At 44.4% G+C, this 16,998-nt stretch overlaps 2 protein-coding genes across 2 annotated transcripts; both read left to right on the top strand.

Moving 5' to 3' along the window:
• Positions 1 to 580: 580 nt before the first annotated feature.
• Positions 581 to 6,728, top strand: slc35f1 (solute carrier family 35 member F1). Its single transcript, XM_034527738.1, has 8 exons — positions 581 to 675; positions 2,531 to 2,706; positions 3,230 to 3,357; positions 4,188 to 4,347; positions 4,469 to 4,625; positions 4,788 to 4,840; positions 4,937 to 5,091; positions 6,203 to 6,728. Exons 1-8 carry the CDS (start codon positions 581 to 583, stop codon positions 6,434 to 6,436), a joined length of 1,158 nt encoding a protein of 385 aa, XP_034383629.1. The 3' UTR covers positions 6,437 to 6,728.
• A 2,204-nt stretch (positions 6,729 to 8,932) lies between these two features.
• serinc1 (serine incorporator 1) lies at positions 8,933 to 16,225 on the top strand. Its single transcript, XM_034527700.1, has 10 exons — positions 8,933 to 9,169; positions 9,738 to 9,899; positions 11,963 to 12,156; positions 12,275 to 12,354; positions 12,819 to 12,956; positions 13,261 to 13,430; positions 13,562 to 13,652; positions 14,124 to 14,265; positions 14,361 to 14,585; positions 14,915 to 16,225. Exons 1-10 carry the CDS (start codon positions 9,131 to 9,133, stop codon positions 15,051 to 15,053), a joined length of 1,380 nt encoding a protein of 459 aa, XP_034383591.1. The 5' UTR covers positions 8,933 to 9,130; the 3' UTR covers positions 15,054 to 16,225.
• The last annotated feature ends 773 nt before the right edge of the window (positions 16,226 to 16,998 follow it).

Here is a 16,998-nt window from a genome sequence, read left to right on the forward strand (position 1 = left end):
GATGGCAGCGGTGGAGAGTATCCAGCAGGGAGTCGGCTGGCTCGTTGGTAGCCATATCATTATAATTATAATTATATTACCATATAATAATTCTAATAATATTCTAATAATATTCTAATATATGGTAATTATATTACCATATAATATATAATATATATAATCCAATTATAAATCACACGCCGTGACGTCATCGGAAGGCAGTTTTTTCGGTGACGTTGACACACATCCTGATGTATGACGTCTTCCTCCTGTGAGGGTGTCTGGCTGAAAAGGGACGCCCCCTTGTGGTGCGACGAGCTCTCTCTCCGCGCGTGAAGCGCAGGACGCGGTGCTGAGTCCCCGACAGTTTAGTCCAGAGGGGAGGCGCGTCCGTGCGGCAGGTCGGGTCCACCTGAACAACTCCATCGTTTGTGTGTGTGTTATTGTGTGTGAACCGCAACAACGGAGACCGGGATGGTTCCGCTGAGGTGAGCCTGCTCCACGTCCCCCCGTCCCCACCTCTTCCTCCTCCTCCCCTCCTCCGGTCCTCCCCGGAGCAGAATGCACTAATCTCCGGTCAGTCTGGGGGACACACAAAAGGATGATGTCTGTCGTCTCAACTGTGGAGAGCGTTCCCAGAGGTACGGGCACCCCGGCGCCGAGCCTTTACCAGAGGATAAGGAGGGTCTTAACCAGGTAAGATGATGATGATGATGATGATGATGATGGTGAAGGCGAGCATCCCTCTTTCTTTTGTTTTGCATTCACCCCACGTTCAGCAGGGGCTCATCATGCGGACACCTTTTGTTTCAACCTGTAATATCATATCTAGTCCGCCGCTGCAAGAAGAAACAGCAGCATGTCCTGCAACAGATGTGTCTGTTCATGCGTGTCTGTGCGTGCGTCTGCGTTTTTTAAGCGTGTTTGACGTGCTCCGTGCACCTCCAGGGTGTTGCCGGTCCGGTGCCCGCTGGCTGCCGCGAGTGGGTTCTTGGTGCTGCACGATGGGCTGCTGTGCTGCCCCTGCATGTCTACATGCCTCACTCTCACTGTGTTGCAAACTCCCGTTTGTATGTCTCATGCACTCAGACACACACACGCACACACACTCCTCGCCTCACACCAGTGGCGTAAATGTAGACGTTGCAATGGCACTGGGGACAGTGGGGTGGTCGGGGCATTTAGCCATGGGTTGGATGCAAATACATTATCAATTTAGCTATTTGCTATATTTTTCCCTTCCCCGTCATGGTTTTTATTCTCTTTCTTTTTTGGGGGGTTAGGGGGGGAGTATTAATATGTGACTAAAATATAATCCTTATTCTACTAATGCTAAAAATCTAAATAATCTAATAATCTAAAAATGTACTATACAAACGATTTACTAATACTTAAATTAAATGAATAGTATCACATTTTCTGAGTTATTTAGTCACAGCAGATAAGGAATGCTTTGGTATAGATCTGATAAAAGTGTTAATAATAACAATAATAGTATTAATAAGATGCGTGCCTCACTGTGTGGAAGTGAGTGGGATCATTCTTCTATGTGTAAGCAATCAGCATCAGATTTGACTTTGACATTGCTTTCCTAAGTTTGTAAATCAAATGCAACACTAAATATAGAAATCTAAATTGACTTAATTGTTACCTATTAAAATAATCGTATCCGATACCAAATCGGCCTGTTGTCTCTGATTCCCGATTTTAGCTATTCGAGTCTGTATCAGTATCGGTATCTCTATTACAGACGGGCAATGATGAATATATGAATACAATGTCAAGTCTCGGTTTGATAATGTGAGGATAAGTGATCCGTCTGTGTGTGCGTGTGTGTGCATGGTGATGTTCTTGCTGCCGCCATGACACAGAGGGATGTTATTGTAATAAATCCTTTATCGAAAGTAGGCTGAGCAGGCTCAAACAAGCACATGTCAGGCAAGGGAACGGAATACTAACACTTTTTTTAAAGAGATATTCACCACTATATTTAAACATCTCAGTCACAGTTAACCAGGCAGTAGAGGCTGCACAGAAAACTCAAAGGTTCCAGTCAGAACTATCCAGCAAGAAAGAGTTGCAGCTCTTTATTAGCTGCTGTGAAGGCCAACAATGATCTAATTAATCAGGCCCAAATTTCATTTTTGCAGTGTGCTGCCCTTTAACTTTTGCAGACAGAAGCTCACAGCTATTTAAGCCCTTTGGTGGAACTTTGGGTTGCCAAAAAGCAAGATGGCGATGGCAAAAATGCCTAACTCAAGACTCCAAAACCGCAGTCCATAAACCAATGGATGACATCATGATGACTCCATCCACTTTTTATATACAGTCTATGGTCCCACTGCTACAGAGAGCACATGCTCGACCAACCTGGACAGCGCACAGATGGAAAAGAAATACGTCGCCTGGTCTGACAAATCAAGTTACGTGTCCTTTTGGGCCGAGGTGGAATGGGAAACCCTAGCGTGAAGGCAACAGACATTTGCAGCATGTGAAATCCCAATTAATGGGACACTGACGACCTTTTGCCCATGCATCCTCCCCTCTGCAGGGACCTGCTGGTGACCCTCGCCCTGGGTCAGGCCCTGTCCTTGTTAATCTGTGCCATCAGTCTGACCAGCAAGTACCTGGCTGATGACTTCCATGCCAACACGCCGGTGTTCCAGAGCTTTCTCAACTACATCCTGCTGTTTCTGGTCTACACCACCACACTGGCAGTCAGGCAAGGTATGGTACGGCTAGAAACTGAGATGTGTGTGTGTGTTTGGTACTGATGTAAATGCTGTCAGTATGCTGAAATTAGGAGCGGGTAACACCCCGTTAGTTCCCGTCTTGTACCAAGTAACACCGGGGCCAGAATCACCAATATTAATCACAGATTATTATTGTTAAAAGCTTTGAGTCGATGCACACAGCAGCAGCAGAAAGTGACTCACGGAGTGACGCAAAACTTGACACCCAACTAGACACACACTTTGATGCTATTCAACATGTGTTTACTTTTTTTTGGACAATAATTATAATTCATCAACGAACAAAGTGCGATTAATATGCTCTCGTCACTCCTCTAGAAGCGTTTAGCAGCCTGATGGTTTTGAAGCTAAAAACGATCATAGGGCAGAAGATATTCTACAAAAAGCATATTCATGTTGGGGAATCAGATGGGCTCTTGTGGGGCTATTGGTTTCTTTAAGACCTCCTTTAGGTTGCCACTCTCTCTCTCTCTCTCTCTCTCTCTCTGTCGTACCAGGGGAAGGGAACCTGCTGGCCATCCTGAAGCAGCGCTGGTGGAAATACATGATTCTGGGTTTAATAGACATCGAGGCCAACTATCTGGTGCTCAAAGCTTACCAGTACACTACTCTCTCCAGTGTACAGGTGAGTGTGTGTGTGTGTGTGTGTGTGTTTGTAAAACTTTTGTCAAAGTCTGACCAAATAACCACAACGATATCTGCGTTACAAAGTCTGAGGTTGGGGCTTCAAAAACATGGAAGGGGTCTGAAAAAAACAGATGCAATTGGATTGGATTATGGAAAATGTAGGTTCCAATGTCTTTGGAGCCATACCAATATCACAGATATCATTTTGGCCGTATCTGTCCACCACCCTGGTCCAGATGGAAATATCACAACAAATATTGAAAATATTGCTATGAAATTTGGTAGACATTCATGAAGGAACCTGCCCGCCTGGTGGTTAGGGGTAGGGTCAGGGTTAGAGGTGAATGATTGTTTTTGATTTATATAATAGTTGGGGCTTAAAAGGTTTAATTCCTCTTGTTGCTCTACATCGCTCAGCTATTTCGTTTCCCCTGTGAAATATGTCACAGTACAGAAGTTAAAGACGCTCTGACTTCTGTTTCTTCCTGGCTGGATATTTGGGCCTAAACCTAAAAGACGCCACCTTAAATTCAAAACCACACCTTAATAAATCCAACAGACAAACCTCTTTGATCAGAATCCAGGTGTGCTGTGGGTCTCGTTGTACCTGTGCAGTCCTCCAGTATGGGTGAGAGGTTTACAGGGATAGTAGAAAGGCCTGGCTCAAACCACTCACTCGAACCTTGGTGGAAGGGCTGCTGTGGCAGAGAGTCCATTGTTGAACGGTGATTTCCCAGCCCACTGCTGCTGTTGTTTACTCGTCACCAGTCCGAAGTGACAAACCATGTCTGTATCTGTTTGTCTCTGTGTGTCCGTCCTTCCGCTCAGCTGTTGGACTGTTTTGTCATCCCAGTGGTCCTGCTGCTGTCCTGGTTCTTTCTTTTGGTGAGGTACAAGGCCGTCCACTTTGTCGGGGCAGGATTGTGTCTGCTGGGTGTGGGATGCATGGTTGGAGCTGACGTCCTGCTTGGTCGACACCAAGGCCTTGGTGAGTGCCCCCAGCGTGTTCCTGAACATGCACGGCACGCCAGAGTGAGAGCACATGTGGAGGATGCCAGGTTTGTTGGTCTTGCAGCCTTGCTTACCCCATCTTCGCTCACCCTCATCAGAAGAGCAGAAGCTGTTCGGGGACCTCTTGGTCCTGGGTGGAGCAACGCTCTACGGGATCTCCAACATCTGTGAGGAGTTCATTGTGAAGAACCTGAGCCGTGTGGAGTTCCTTGGCATGATGGGACTCTTCGGATCCTTCTTCAGCGGCATCCAGTTGTGAGTTTGTGTGTGTGTTGGGCAGAGATACACCTCATGACAGCTGGGCAGTGGTGGAAAGTAAAGTTAGTTACTTTTGTGTTAGTTAGTTAGTTACTTATACGACAACATGGAGCATGGAAATGGCCATCATAGTTTCTCTGTGTTTGTGCTCTGTTGCAGGGCCATCATGGAACACAAGGAGCTGCTGAAGGTATCCTGGAACTGGCAGATAGGTGAGAATGCACATGCACCCAGAAGTAGTTAGTAAGTAAGTAACATGTAATGACAGTACCTGGTCAAAATAATTTGCTCCCTCTGTGTGTCTGCAGGTTTTCTGTACATTGGTTTCAGTGCCTTTATGTTCGGCCTGTACAGCTTCATGCCGTTGGTGATTAAGAGAACAAGTGCCACCTCAGTCAATCTCTCTCTGCTCACCGCCGACCTGTACAGCTTCTTCTGTGGCCTCTTCCTATTTCATTACAAGGTAAGTGCAAACAACCAGGAAGCATTTATTTGGCAATAGGCACGTCCAATAACGCCCAGACACCCGGATCTTCGACCAAAGTATCAAGCAATGCAGGTGCCAGGTTTTGACGAAGAAGAAGAATGTGTGGAACAAAGACGACAATAACCTCATTCTGGTGCATCCATTTTGATCTTTATTCGAAATTGTGACTCTCACAGTATTACAGGAGTACATTCTGTAGTAACAGTAACACTTGTGACAGAACCTATTCCTTGTTGTCTAGAGCAGCGGTCCCCAACCTTTTTTTGTGCCACGGACCGGTTTTGTAGAAGACAATATTTTCCCGAACCGGCCGTCACAGTGTGGGCGATAAATATGACATCATAAATATGACGTATCATGTGACCTTTTGACATGTGTCAAGCGGCTCAGATGCACAGACAGATGTATTCTGTGATTTTTCAAAAATAAAACATCTTTCTAACCTTGATAATCAATCAAAAAAAAGGACCCACGTGGTTGGGGACCACTGGTCTAGGGAGTCTCTGGACAGGACAGTCCCTATAATATTATACTGAAAAATATCATGACATGACGGTTTAGAGCTGTCATAGAAAGGCTATTAAAGGGTTAACAAAGTCAACAAAGACAAGTTGACGGCTAATGTGTGATCAATGTCAAATTTTAAAATGGCACCATGTCTCTCTTTGGGAGCCCACTCATTTAGAGAAGAGACTTAGAGAACTGGGGCCTTATCACAGAAACGTATCATCTCAGTTTAGGATGACATTGAAGATTTTGTTTATTACAGAAACATCACTCTGTAATACCAAAAAATCCTATCTTAACTCAGGATAGGACGCGTCCTACCTCAGGAATTTCCTACGTTAGGAATCCTAAACGATGTTCTCTTATATTTAAACATCATCCGTAAGACATGCTAAAGGAAGATAATAACTGCATACACTAAAGAGGAGTGGACCTAGAATAAATCCCTGAGGGACACCAAGGTCACGTCTCCATGCCATTGATCCTTACCCACTGATGTATAGGAAGACAACAGGATTTAAACCAGCATAAAGCAGAAGTGTATAAATACAGCGCCTATAAGACTGTTTTTGTGTTGCAGTTCTCGTGCCTCTATTTGCTGTCGTTCTTCATCATTATCTTGGGGCTGGTCCTTTACGCCACCTCGTCCACCTACGTTGCTCAGGACCCACGAGTCTACAAGCAGTTCAGGAACACAGGCGGCCAGCCGGCCACCGACCAGCCTCCGCTCAGTGCTGGAGTCCTGGAGCCCTCTGTCACCTACACCAGCCTGGGACCCGAGGCGGGGGACGAGATTCCCGTATGCGTCGCCTAACATCTGGGAGGGAGTATTGTCTGTCAGGCTGGTGAATCCTTGCCCAAAGTTGTATACAGAGAAATATGTTGGCCGTAACCCGGTCTCCTGAGGTGATCAGCCAGGTAGGTCCTGCTTATCATTTAATGGCCTGTATTGGAGAACAAAGTCTCCAGCCACTCAGTGACTAAGTTAAGACAAATACATGTATCTGAGAAATGAATGAGCAGAATTTCGTCAAAACAAATAGCAAAGTGAGTGAAACTGTTGATCAAAGACTGAGTAGACAGTAGTGACTGATTATTCATGTAAATAGCTGGTATTGTACTTTTACTGTATTTAATCTGCTTTCTTTTTTACATCTGTCAAGAATGTTTGTGCTTCACACGTGTATATGTTAACGCTGTATTAATTTAATTTCTTATTAACTGATTGGAATCTACCGTGTTTATAAACCTGCTCACATTCAGTGACGAGCTCAGTGAGTGATACGCAGACTTGAGTCAGTTAGGCACAAGTGGGGAACGAACACATGAATGGCAGTTCATAAAATCCATTTAGCGTCTTTGTATCCCACAAATTAACACTGGTATGTAAATATACTGGATCAGCTACTGATATTTTATAGGCTGGTACAAATGCATTTAGTCTTATCATATCTAAGTTTGACTACTTGTACACCAAAAATAGCATTCAGTAGACTGTTTTCCTGGAAGCAGCATTTAGAAATTTATCTTGACCAATATAATTTGCAGGAAATACATTTAATGAACTGATAAAAAAAGATCTATATATAAAAAATAGAGAGTTTATTTTGGGGTCTGGTCAGGTGGTGGGGTGGGTTCTTGCATTTGGGAAATATGGATTTGATTTGATTATCTGCATTTCCACTGAGGTGTCTTATGCTCTAATTGAAAATGTGCATAGCACATATATAGGTGAATGGAAGTAAAATTGGAAGTCAATTTCACACAATTATTTACATGATTCAAAGTTGGAGCACTTCTACTGCTTAAATGAAACTCTCCCGTTTAAAGCATCAGCAAAATAAAAGGAAACGGGGAACACAGAACGGGGGAAAACACTTCCAAAACCACTCAATGGCTCTATTAGACCTTTCCTGGTAAACACCCAAGTCTTCCAAAATTCCACAGCTCCTGTTTGTTTTGTTGGTCTCCAATCCAAAACTTGAGATGACCCTGATGACATCACTATGATGTAATATGATGTATTTTTCTCAGACTTGGAAAAGCTTCTCCCGAGCCACAGAAGACATAATTAAGCTAACCATGACGAGGAATGAACTATAGCAAACTGCTGTGTTCCTGTGAGGTTTGATATACTGGCATTGTATTAAACCATAATCCTTACCAAAACTGCTGTTAGCCAGCTGAAAATTTAGAAGACATGAGATGTTTAGTTCAGTTCTTATTGTTTTTGCCATTTCACTGTGGAAGGCCAATCTGAAATCACTGCCGAGAACTGAACCGTGTTTCCACGTATGGTGCATTGTTAGATGTATTAACATCCGTGTGAATGTGGCCTTAGTGTTGGTTTGTACGGAACAGAGTGCTGAGATGCCCTATGCCACTCAAATCCAACTGACTGGTTCTTCTTACTGCTCAGTGTGCACACAAGAGAGGGAACGTGTGCTCCAATCTTCAAAGCATTGTTTGATTCCTTTTTTATTTGTCTGTTTTTCCTATTTAAGTCAGAATTCTGGTTGAAACGTTGGAAGCAATATATTTTCCTGTAGATTCACAGGAGAGACATCACAGGGTTACTGAACAGACCGAAGATAAGGCTGTGCAGTTGGTTTGGTTTGCTTCTTTGTTCACATCATGACTGTATATAATCTTCTGTCTGGATTATTTACAAGATACTTTCTAGATGCTCCTCTTTCATTGGCCTTTTGTATCCTGTTTGATGTAGTGCATCACAGTTGCTGTCTACAATGTGCTTACAATAATGTTACTTATTGTAAAATAAAGCATCTTTGTCAGAACGGCCAGTCCCAAACGCTTTGTGTGCAGTGTCAAATGTTAACAATGTACTTTTGAACAGTTGAATTTGCCAATCTCAACCGGAAGAACAGTCTAAATGTTAGAATATTTGGTCTAAAGGTGTTGCTGAATGAAATTTTCTCATCATCCAAGTGTGGAAGATCTCTGATGACCTCTGGAAGGAGTTATACCAGACAGTGAAAGAAAGTTTGATGGACAACTAAAGGTAAGCTACATATGGTCTCTCCAGCTATTGTCTCCACTCCAGCTTTCTTGCGTCAGTGGGCCCCAGGTGGACGCCCCAGAATGTCATATAGAATGATGGTCCAGAAGTTCAAAGACCAGTTATTTTTGCTATTTCACATAATTAATTTTAAATACTTCCCAAATGTATTCATGTAACACAGAGATAAGGGTTTTGTGCAAAGAAGTCACGTGAAACCTACAATATACTTGTTGTATTGCTGTTTAAGGGAGGGGCCCCCACTCACTGCACAGACTGAATACATGCTCAGGATGTGGGTAAAGACTGAGAGGAGTGTACTGCCTGCAGTCGTCCTGTGGGGGGCAGCAAAGCTACCGGACCTTTTATGTAAAGTAGAAGAAGAAGAAGAAGAACAAGCAGCAGTCCAAGGGAGTGCATCATCCATCTTCTGGGAGAGCACGAAAGCACCAGCCATCTAACGACCGACTAGAAAAAACATCGGCCATCATGGGCGCCGTTTTGGGATTGTGCTCCATGGCGAGCTGGGTAAGTTGTTTTTTCATGTATTCACCGTTGACAGTGAAAGCAGTGGCCGTGTCATCGCTGTTATTCGCTGCTCGCACTTCAAAGCTGTCATGACTGCGCAATAACGCAGACGGCAGCAGGCCGTTGCGGACTGAATACATAAACACGACATGGCGACTCATCGTCCAGTAGCGGTTATATCGCGTTAACACGAAGCCAGAGTTCACAATGTCAGCGGTGTGCTGGCTCCTGTTATAAGCTAACTGTGGGGCTAAGTCACTCGCCTTTGTTTGGAGCCCAGCGAACAGTAACCCAACGGTAAATAACCACAACAAAAAATAAATAATAAACACGTCGAGCTCGACATTACGGGCTCGACGGACCCGCTCTGTTGTTGCTGAGCGGGTCGAAGTGTATTCGCTGCTTTGATATCGGGGAGCGTTGTAAACAAACATGTCGGGTCTGTTGCGACACTGCGGCCCCACGTAAACAAGGGGGTCAGGTATCGGCTTATTGCGACAGAGAGAGAGAGAGAGAGAGAGAGAGAGAGAGAGAGAGAGAGTAATCGCATGCTGGGTTTTGTGTGCAGATCCCGTGCTTGTGCGGCAGCGCCCCCTGCTTGCTGTCTCGATGCTGCCCCAGTGGAAATAACTCTACAGTGACCCGCCTCATCTACGCCTTCTTCCTGCTGCTGGGAGTGGGTATCGCCTGTATCATGTTGATGCCCGGCATGGAGGGTCAGCTCAAGAAGGTATGACACGTTAATAGCATATGGACAACTTCTCAGTGCTGGACGCCTCTCATATTTGTCTCATGTGCTTAAACGTGGTGGTCAGTAGGTGCTTTATTGTGCAGGAGCATTTATGTTTATTTAGTTACAGGCGTGTTGATTAATGCATCTAATTCAATTCAATTCAGTTTATTTTGTATAGCCCAATATCACAAATTACAAATTTGCCTCAGAGGGCTTTACAATCTGTACACATACGACATCCCTGTCCCAGGACCTCACATCGGATCAGGAAAAACTCCCCAAAAATAACCTTTCACAGGGAAAAAAGGGAAGAAACCTTCAGGACAGCAACAGAGGAGGATCTCTCTCCCCGGATGGACAGATGCAATATATGTCATGTGTACAGAATGAACAGCATTACAAAGTTACATAAACACATTACATGAATATGACAATGTATGAATGGAACTCCAATCCATGAAACAGAAGGAGGTAGAGAGGAGGGTGGGTGGCGCGCATCAGCTGGGCCAACGCGGGAGGCCGGCTCACCAGGCATCAGACACCGCCAGGTCCAATGGACCCTATGAGACGTTAAGTCACAAAGACTCTGGGGAGGAAGCAGAGTTAATAAGGTGCAATGGAGAGATGTAAATGCATCCATAAGGAGAGAGAGAAGAGGAGATAGGTGCTCAGTGTATCCTAAAACATCCCCCAGCAGCCTATAAGCCTACAGCAGCATATCAAGGGGCTCGACCAGGGCAAACCTGATTCAGCCCTAATTATAAGCACTATTAAAGAGGAAAGTCTTAAGTCTATTCTTGAATGAGATGACTGTGTCTGCCTCCCGGACTGAAAGTGGAAGCTGGTTCCATAAAAGAAGAGCTTGATAACTGAAGGCTCTTGCTCCCATCTTACTTTTTAGCACTCTAGGAACCACAAGTAGCCCTGCATTTAGTGTACTCTAGTGGGGCAATATGGTACTACAAGCTCCTTAAGATATGATGGTGCATCACCAATTAAGGCTTTGTAGGTGAGGAGAACAATTTTAAATGTGATTCTTGATTTTACAGGGAGCCAGTGCAGAGCAGCTAATACAGGAGTAATGTGATCTATTTTCTTAGTTTGTGTTAGTACACAAGCTGCAGCATTCTGGATCAACTGGAGGGACTTAAGAGACTTATTGGAGCAGCTTGATAATAAGGAGTTGCAGTAATCTAGTCTGGAAGTAACAAATGCGTGAACATCTGTGTTCACGTAGCTTTGTGTGAGAGGCCAAACCTTGTATAATAGAAAAAAATGAATATGTGCAGAACTGTTTCACACACGCACATAAAGGATCCACCTGAAGACACTATGATGAAGGCCAACATGGTCAGAGCTCCATTCTCACTGTTGTGCTGACATTCCTGAGATAGGACCGTTTTTTTAACTTAAAGGTATAGTACAGCAAAGATGATACAAAATTAATTGTATATGCAACTCGTGGTGTAATTTGTTCATTTGCCACCTCAATGGACCTGTTTGAAAGGTTATTCTGGGTTGAGCTGTCCTCGACCAAAGAAAGTCTTAGCGAAGAATCGCATTAAAGCACCACTTTACCATCTTAAAAATAATCCATTTAGCAAGAAGCATTAAAAAAAAAATGATTGAAGAAATCTTGGTCTACTAAGACCAAAATAACCGTGAGTAACAACGAAAACACAAGCTGGCGTAGTTAATTCGCTAAATAAATGGGCTTCAAAGTGAAATTGGTTGCACATGAAGAAAAAAAGAAAGAGCTCAGGTCACAAACACAAAGAATAACTCTGAGAATAATAATTAATGGTGATGCATAATAAATAATTTGTGATTATTATTCCATATTTTATGGGCTTTTTGGGATTCTTGGTGTAATGCATATATAATATTAATAACAAAAAGCTGCCTTTTGAATATGGATTTTTAGTAAAAGTTTTGAGGCATTTGAGCAGCTTTTTTTGTGGTGTGTTGTACGCCAGCCTTCTGATCTAAAGTCTGTGGTCTGGCATAAAATGGCTCCCCGGGTTCCAGCGTCATGGTTTCCGTCCCGTGTGCCGCTGTAGATTCCTGGTTTCTGTGAAGGGGGCTCGGGCTCGTCCATCCCAGGCGTAGAGGGCCACGTGAACTGCGACGTGCTGGTCGGCTACAAGGCCGTGTACCGCGTCTGCTTTGGCATGGCCCTGTTCTTCCTGCTCTTCTCTCTGCTCATGATCAAGGTCAAGAGCAGCCATGACCCCCGGGCTGCGCTGCACAACGGGTGAGTCGACGTCCACCCACCTGTCTGTTGGGACAGATCGTTTCAGCGCTAAACTGTGTTGAGTTGAGTTCTGCAGTTTTTGCCTGAGACTGATGTTAAAAACCTCTCTCACTTCCAGGTTTTGGTTCTTTAAGTTTGCTGCAGCTGCTGGCATCACTATCGGATCCTTCTTCATCTCGGAAGGCTCCTTCACTACTGGTAACCTTTCTTCTCCATCATCGTCTTCCTCTTCTCAAGTGAAACGTAGCATTCTACTGTCTGTACAAGGGTTCAATCCCAGGAATCCATTCTTCACTGTTTCCTGGTTGGTACCGGGGAAGAACTAGTTCCGTTCTAGACATCAACCAAGAAGGCTGATACATTTAAAATATAGAATCCTACGTTTGTCCCTCTGTGACGGTACATCACGACTGCAGATATCAGTTCTTATAGGGATTAGTCTGCGTATGACATCATAAGTGATGAATAATGGTCCTACACAAACATTTGAAATAAAACAACTCTATCTATCCAGTGCTGTCTAAAACCATGCATCTCTACAATGTCATGAACAAAGAAAAAGAGCCTTGAGTTCTGTGGGTTCTTAAATGGTTCTTTTGTTAGCTCAAAGGCCAGGATCAGATCGGTGTAGCACCCTGACAGCCACTCTACGTCTTCCACAGTGTGGTTCTACATCGGCATGGCCGGAGCCTTCTGCTTCATCCTCATCCAGCTGGTTTTGCTCATCGACTTCGCCCACTCCTGGAATGAGTCCTGGGTGGAGAAGATGGAAGAGGGCAACTCCCGCTGCTGGTATGCAGGTATGGTGACCGTGGTATTGGGATGATTTATGTCATAGAGAAAAACTTGATTATTGACAACCTGTTAAAAAGCAACTCTCATGGAGACAAAAAAAGAAGCAATTTTTTACTGTGACGTATGACATGCAAAAATAAGTCTGGAGTAGTCTGTATTCCCTTAAGACATGTATTTATTGTTGTGGGGAAGAGAAGCCATGAAGAGATTAGAGACAGTAATGATAACATGTTCATGCATACACACAGAAGACGGATTCAGATTGTTCTGTAGCCTTCAGGTTTTTAATAGCCTGTCTTGTGTCGACAGCTCTGCTGTCGGTCACCGCAGTGAACTACCTGCTGTCTCTGGTGTCTCTGGTCATGTTCTACGTCTACTACACCCACTCCGAGGGTTGCACCGAAAACAAGGTCTTCATCAGCATCAACATGCTCCTGTGCGTGGCGGCCTCCGTCCTGTCCATCCTGCCTCCGATCCAGGTTCTCTCTCACATTCATGCCTGTGACCTAAAGCCAGAATAAGTCATGCGCTATTCCCCTACGTTATTTTGACTTTTCTAGTTGCTCTTGGATTGATTTTCCTACTAATGCCTGCTGCTCTCTATGTGAAGGAGTCCCAGCCCCGGTCTGGCCTTCTGCAGTCCTCCCTGGTCACCCTGTACACCATGTATCTGACCTGGTCTGCCATGACCAACGAGCCTGGTAGGATTTCATGCTTTTCCATGTTGCTTTCACCTCGCACTGGGAGTTCTGAAGTTTGTAGTAAAACAAACCTCTCTAACTGAGGGAAATTTGGTGTCTCTTCTCCGCTACCTCGCCAATAGAAACAGTGTTTCTCTAATGCATAATGTTTAACAAGTCATATTACTGAAATAAGCTAACGATAAGCTTCTTCCTTCGGTGCATTCTTTCTACTGACCCATCAGTCGGCGATTCCTCTGGTAGCATTTACTTCTCACTTGATTTATTTCCTCAGTAAACATTGTAAACTTGAGTTTATGGTCTCAATCTCTAGTTTCAAGTCACTACATCACTCCTCCGCAATTTTAATATGGTAACCTCTGTTCATTGGTTACGAAAGCAACAACATGGCAATGGCCGTAATCCAAGATGGCGCCTAAATAAAGCCTTTTGTGTTGCAAATGGCCTGCAGTTACCTTTTCCTTCTCACAGATAGGAAATGCAACCCGAGCCTTCTGGGTATTATCGGGCTGAACAGCACCAGTCCTGCCGGCCAGGACCACGTGGTTCAGTGGTGGGATGCCCAGGGCATTGTGGGATTGATCCTCTTCCTCATGTGTGTCCTCTACTCCAGGTGAGGAACAGTTTAATAAGCCTGAACGGCGTGTGTGTCTAAGAAGGCAGCCGATGTCTCAATGTCCTCTCTCACTCCTCCTGTGTGTCCACCAGCATTCGGAACTCGTCCAACGCCCAGGTGAACAAACTGACTCTGACCAGCGACGAGTCGGCCCTGATCGAGGACGGGCCGACGGCTGACGGCTTTGAGGAGGGCAGCGGCGCCAACCGAGCCGTGGACAACGAGAAGGACGGCGTCACCTACTCCTACTCCTTCTTCCACTTCATGCTCTTCCTGGCGTCGCTCTACATCATGATGACGCTCACCAACTGGTACAGGTAGGCAACGCGTTCGCCAGCGCAACAGTGGTGAGAGACAGGAAGACGGATCCTTGCAAGAGGCCCTTTGCCTCTGAGCATTTCTTAAAAACGTTGAGTCGCTGCCATCCTGTGGTTTACCAGGATTGATCGGTTCCGTATGTGTGTGTGTGTGTGTGTGTGTATATATATATATATATATATATATATATATATATATATATATATATGTATATATATAAAAATGTGTGTTGCTAGTCAAACGGATACTAGAAAGGTGTATTTAATTTTACAGACTAATAGCCGCAGTGCATAAATCTTTCAGTTATTGTGCTTCCTCCCCCCTGCAGCCCTGACTCCCACTACCAGGCCATGACCAGCAAGTGGCCGTCGGTGTGGGTGAAGATCTCCTCCAGCTGGATCTGCATCGCCCTCTACGTGTGGACACTGGTGGCTCCGCTGGTCCTGGTCAACAGAGACTTTGACTGAAAACGGCAGCGCCGTCCCACCGTTCCAGACAAACAAATCCATGCTCTGCTTCACCTGTGTTTTTGTTTCAGCTAAGTCAGTTTAAAAAAAAAAAAAAATAATAATCACTAGCTCGCTAGCCTCACCCCGTCAGTTCCAGCTGCAGCAGAGGGGCCTGAGGGCTGTTTCAGGACTGTTTGGTTAAGGGGGGGCCGCGGGCTCGCGGCTGATGTTCCCGCTACAGCTCTGGCTGCAGCCTGGTTCCTCTGCTGCAACGTCATTGTGAATCCTCAGCAGCCTGTTGTAGTGGTCTCCCCCCCTCCCCCCCCGTGCTGTTTGCCATTGTAAATATGTCCCGTGTATTTCTTGCGATGATTTTAGTTTTCTTTCTATAAACAGAGCTGCATGCTTTTTCTTATAATAAAAAAAAACTAACGTATTTGACATGAACAGTGGCTGTAACTGAAGCTTGTGTGAGGACGATGACTGACAGCGGCCGACTACGCCGACGGCAGTATTGCAGGTGGAAGCGCACGTGGGAATTAAGTGCTTAGCTTGCGCCAGATGGGTTCAGTTGTGTATGAGCAGGACTCCAGTGGTGGCACAGACAGTGTGTGTGTGTTCTACCAGCTGTGCGTGTCCTCTGCAGCATACACGATAAAAGGCATTCCTGTTTTTGGGTTGCTTCCGATTTGAAGTTTTAACTTTAAATGTCAAATTGCAAACTTCTGGATCATTTGGTAGCATTTTAGCATGTAGTTTCTCACACACGCCCTGTGTTTTGTGTGCATTTGTATGATTACCCAAACCTGTGCTTTGATCCCAATGTTTTAGTTTTTTTTTCTCTCCACATTTAAAAGTATACTGTAACTCGTTTAATAAAACAGAGGTAAAAGAGGGCGAGTGTGCTTTGTTCCTTCCCTCCATGCTGCTGGGTCGTTTGGACAAAGAGATGGAGCTGATTTTAAAATCAATCCCTCGACCAACAGTCTCAGCTGTTGCTATAACGACCTCATCACGGTTTCTGTCAAGTTACACTTCACACTCCATAAGCTACCTTCAAACCCTCGCTTCATCCGCTAGGAATAGTACAATATGTCCACTACGTAGATAAACTGTCATTTTATGAGATGGCTTATTTAACCAGTTCCAGTTACGTGGGCAAATAAATAAATGGTTCTCATGAAAAATTGTAATGTGTAGATCTGTCATTGATTATGCTTATATTTCATGAAGGATGCATCAGAGGAAACTTCTTTGGCATTGTTCTGATTTACCTCAGTTGGTCCTATTTTGGGCCTGTCAAGTTGGGTAGACAGGCCCAACCTTTTTTTTCAATATTCTATAAAATGACTTAAAACTATACTTTGCTTTTTTCTTTCAACATACTGATTAACTTTTTTCAACACTCACATTTAATTTAACTTTTTTTCGACATACTATATGAATTGTGATTTTTTTTAATTTCATGCTATACTAGTTCTTTTTTATGAGGTACTTTAGAATTACTTTTTAAATGACATCCTATACTATGACCCTCCCGATGAGACCGATGAACACTGGCATTCGCTTTATTTTAAATGCAAGGCTTGCAACAATAACAGACAGCTCATGGCCGGTGGACCGGTCACGTGACCAAACTACAACCAGTATCAGATCTAAAGTGTGGAGCCACCAGAAGACGTGTGCGCTTCCAGATCAGCGAACAGAGACATTTTCAAAAGTATATACAAAAAGGTTCAACAGGTCCTTACAGGCTGGTGAAGGTGCCGCCTCGCTGACCTTGTAGAAGCGATGTTTCACTGATAATGAGGAGACTCCCAGTCAGAGTGCCATGACTAGCAAACCATGTCATTGTTTACATTTGAGAGCATTGCATTTAAATCCATGACTTGACTGTTTTCATAAAGTACTCATCACTTTTCAGACACAGGGCGGTGAGTTTACCCTTTTGACCCGTGATCTG

This window comes from Cyclopterus lumpus, chromosome 24 (assembly GCF_009769545.1).
Source record: "Cyclopterus lumpus isolate fCycLum1 chromosome 24, fCycLum1.pri, whole genome shotgun sequence".
Classification (NCBI taxonomy): domain Eukaryota; kingdom Metazoa; phylum Chordata; class Actinopteri; order Perciformes; family Cyclopteridae; genus Cyclopterus; species Cyclopterus lumpus.

What these genes read in the sequence shown, in the direction of transcription:
- slc35f1 (XM_034527738.1), top strand. Translation starts at nt 581, where the DNA reads ATGATGTCTGTCGTCTCAACTGTGGAGAGCGTTCCCAGAGGTACGGGC. An exon ending in TTCTTCAGCGGCATCCAGTT is followed by an intron (nt 4,626 to 4,787) that starts GTGAGTTTGTGT and finishes GCTCTGTTGCAG; the next exon opens with GGCCATCATGGAACACAAGG. An exon ending in TCTTCCTATTTCATTACAAG is followed by an intron (nt 5,092 to 6,202) that starts GTAAGTGCAAAC and finishes TTTGTGTTGCAG; the next exon opens with TTCTCGTGCCTCTATTTGCT.
- serinc1 (XM_034527700.1), top strand. Translation starts at nt 9,131, where the DNA reads ATGGGCGCCGTTTTGGGATTGTGCTCCATGGCGAGCTGG. An exon ending in TGCCATGACCAACGAGCCTG is followed by an intron (nt 13,653 to 14,123) that starts GTAGGATTTCAT and finishes TCCTTCTCACAG; the next exon opens with ATAGGAAATGCAACCCGAGC. An exon ending in ACGCTCACCAACTGGTACAG is followed by an intron (nt 14,586 to 14,914) that starts GTAGGCAACGCG and finishes TCCCCCCTGCAG; the next exon opens with CCCTGACTCCCACTACCAGG.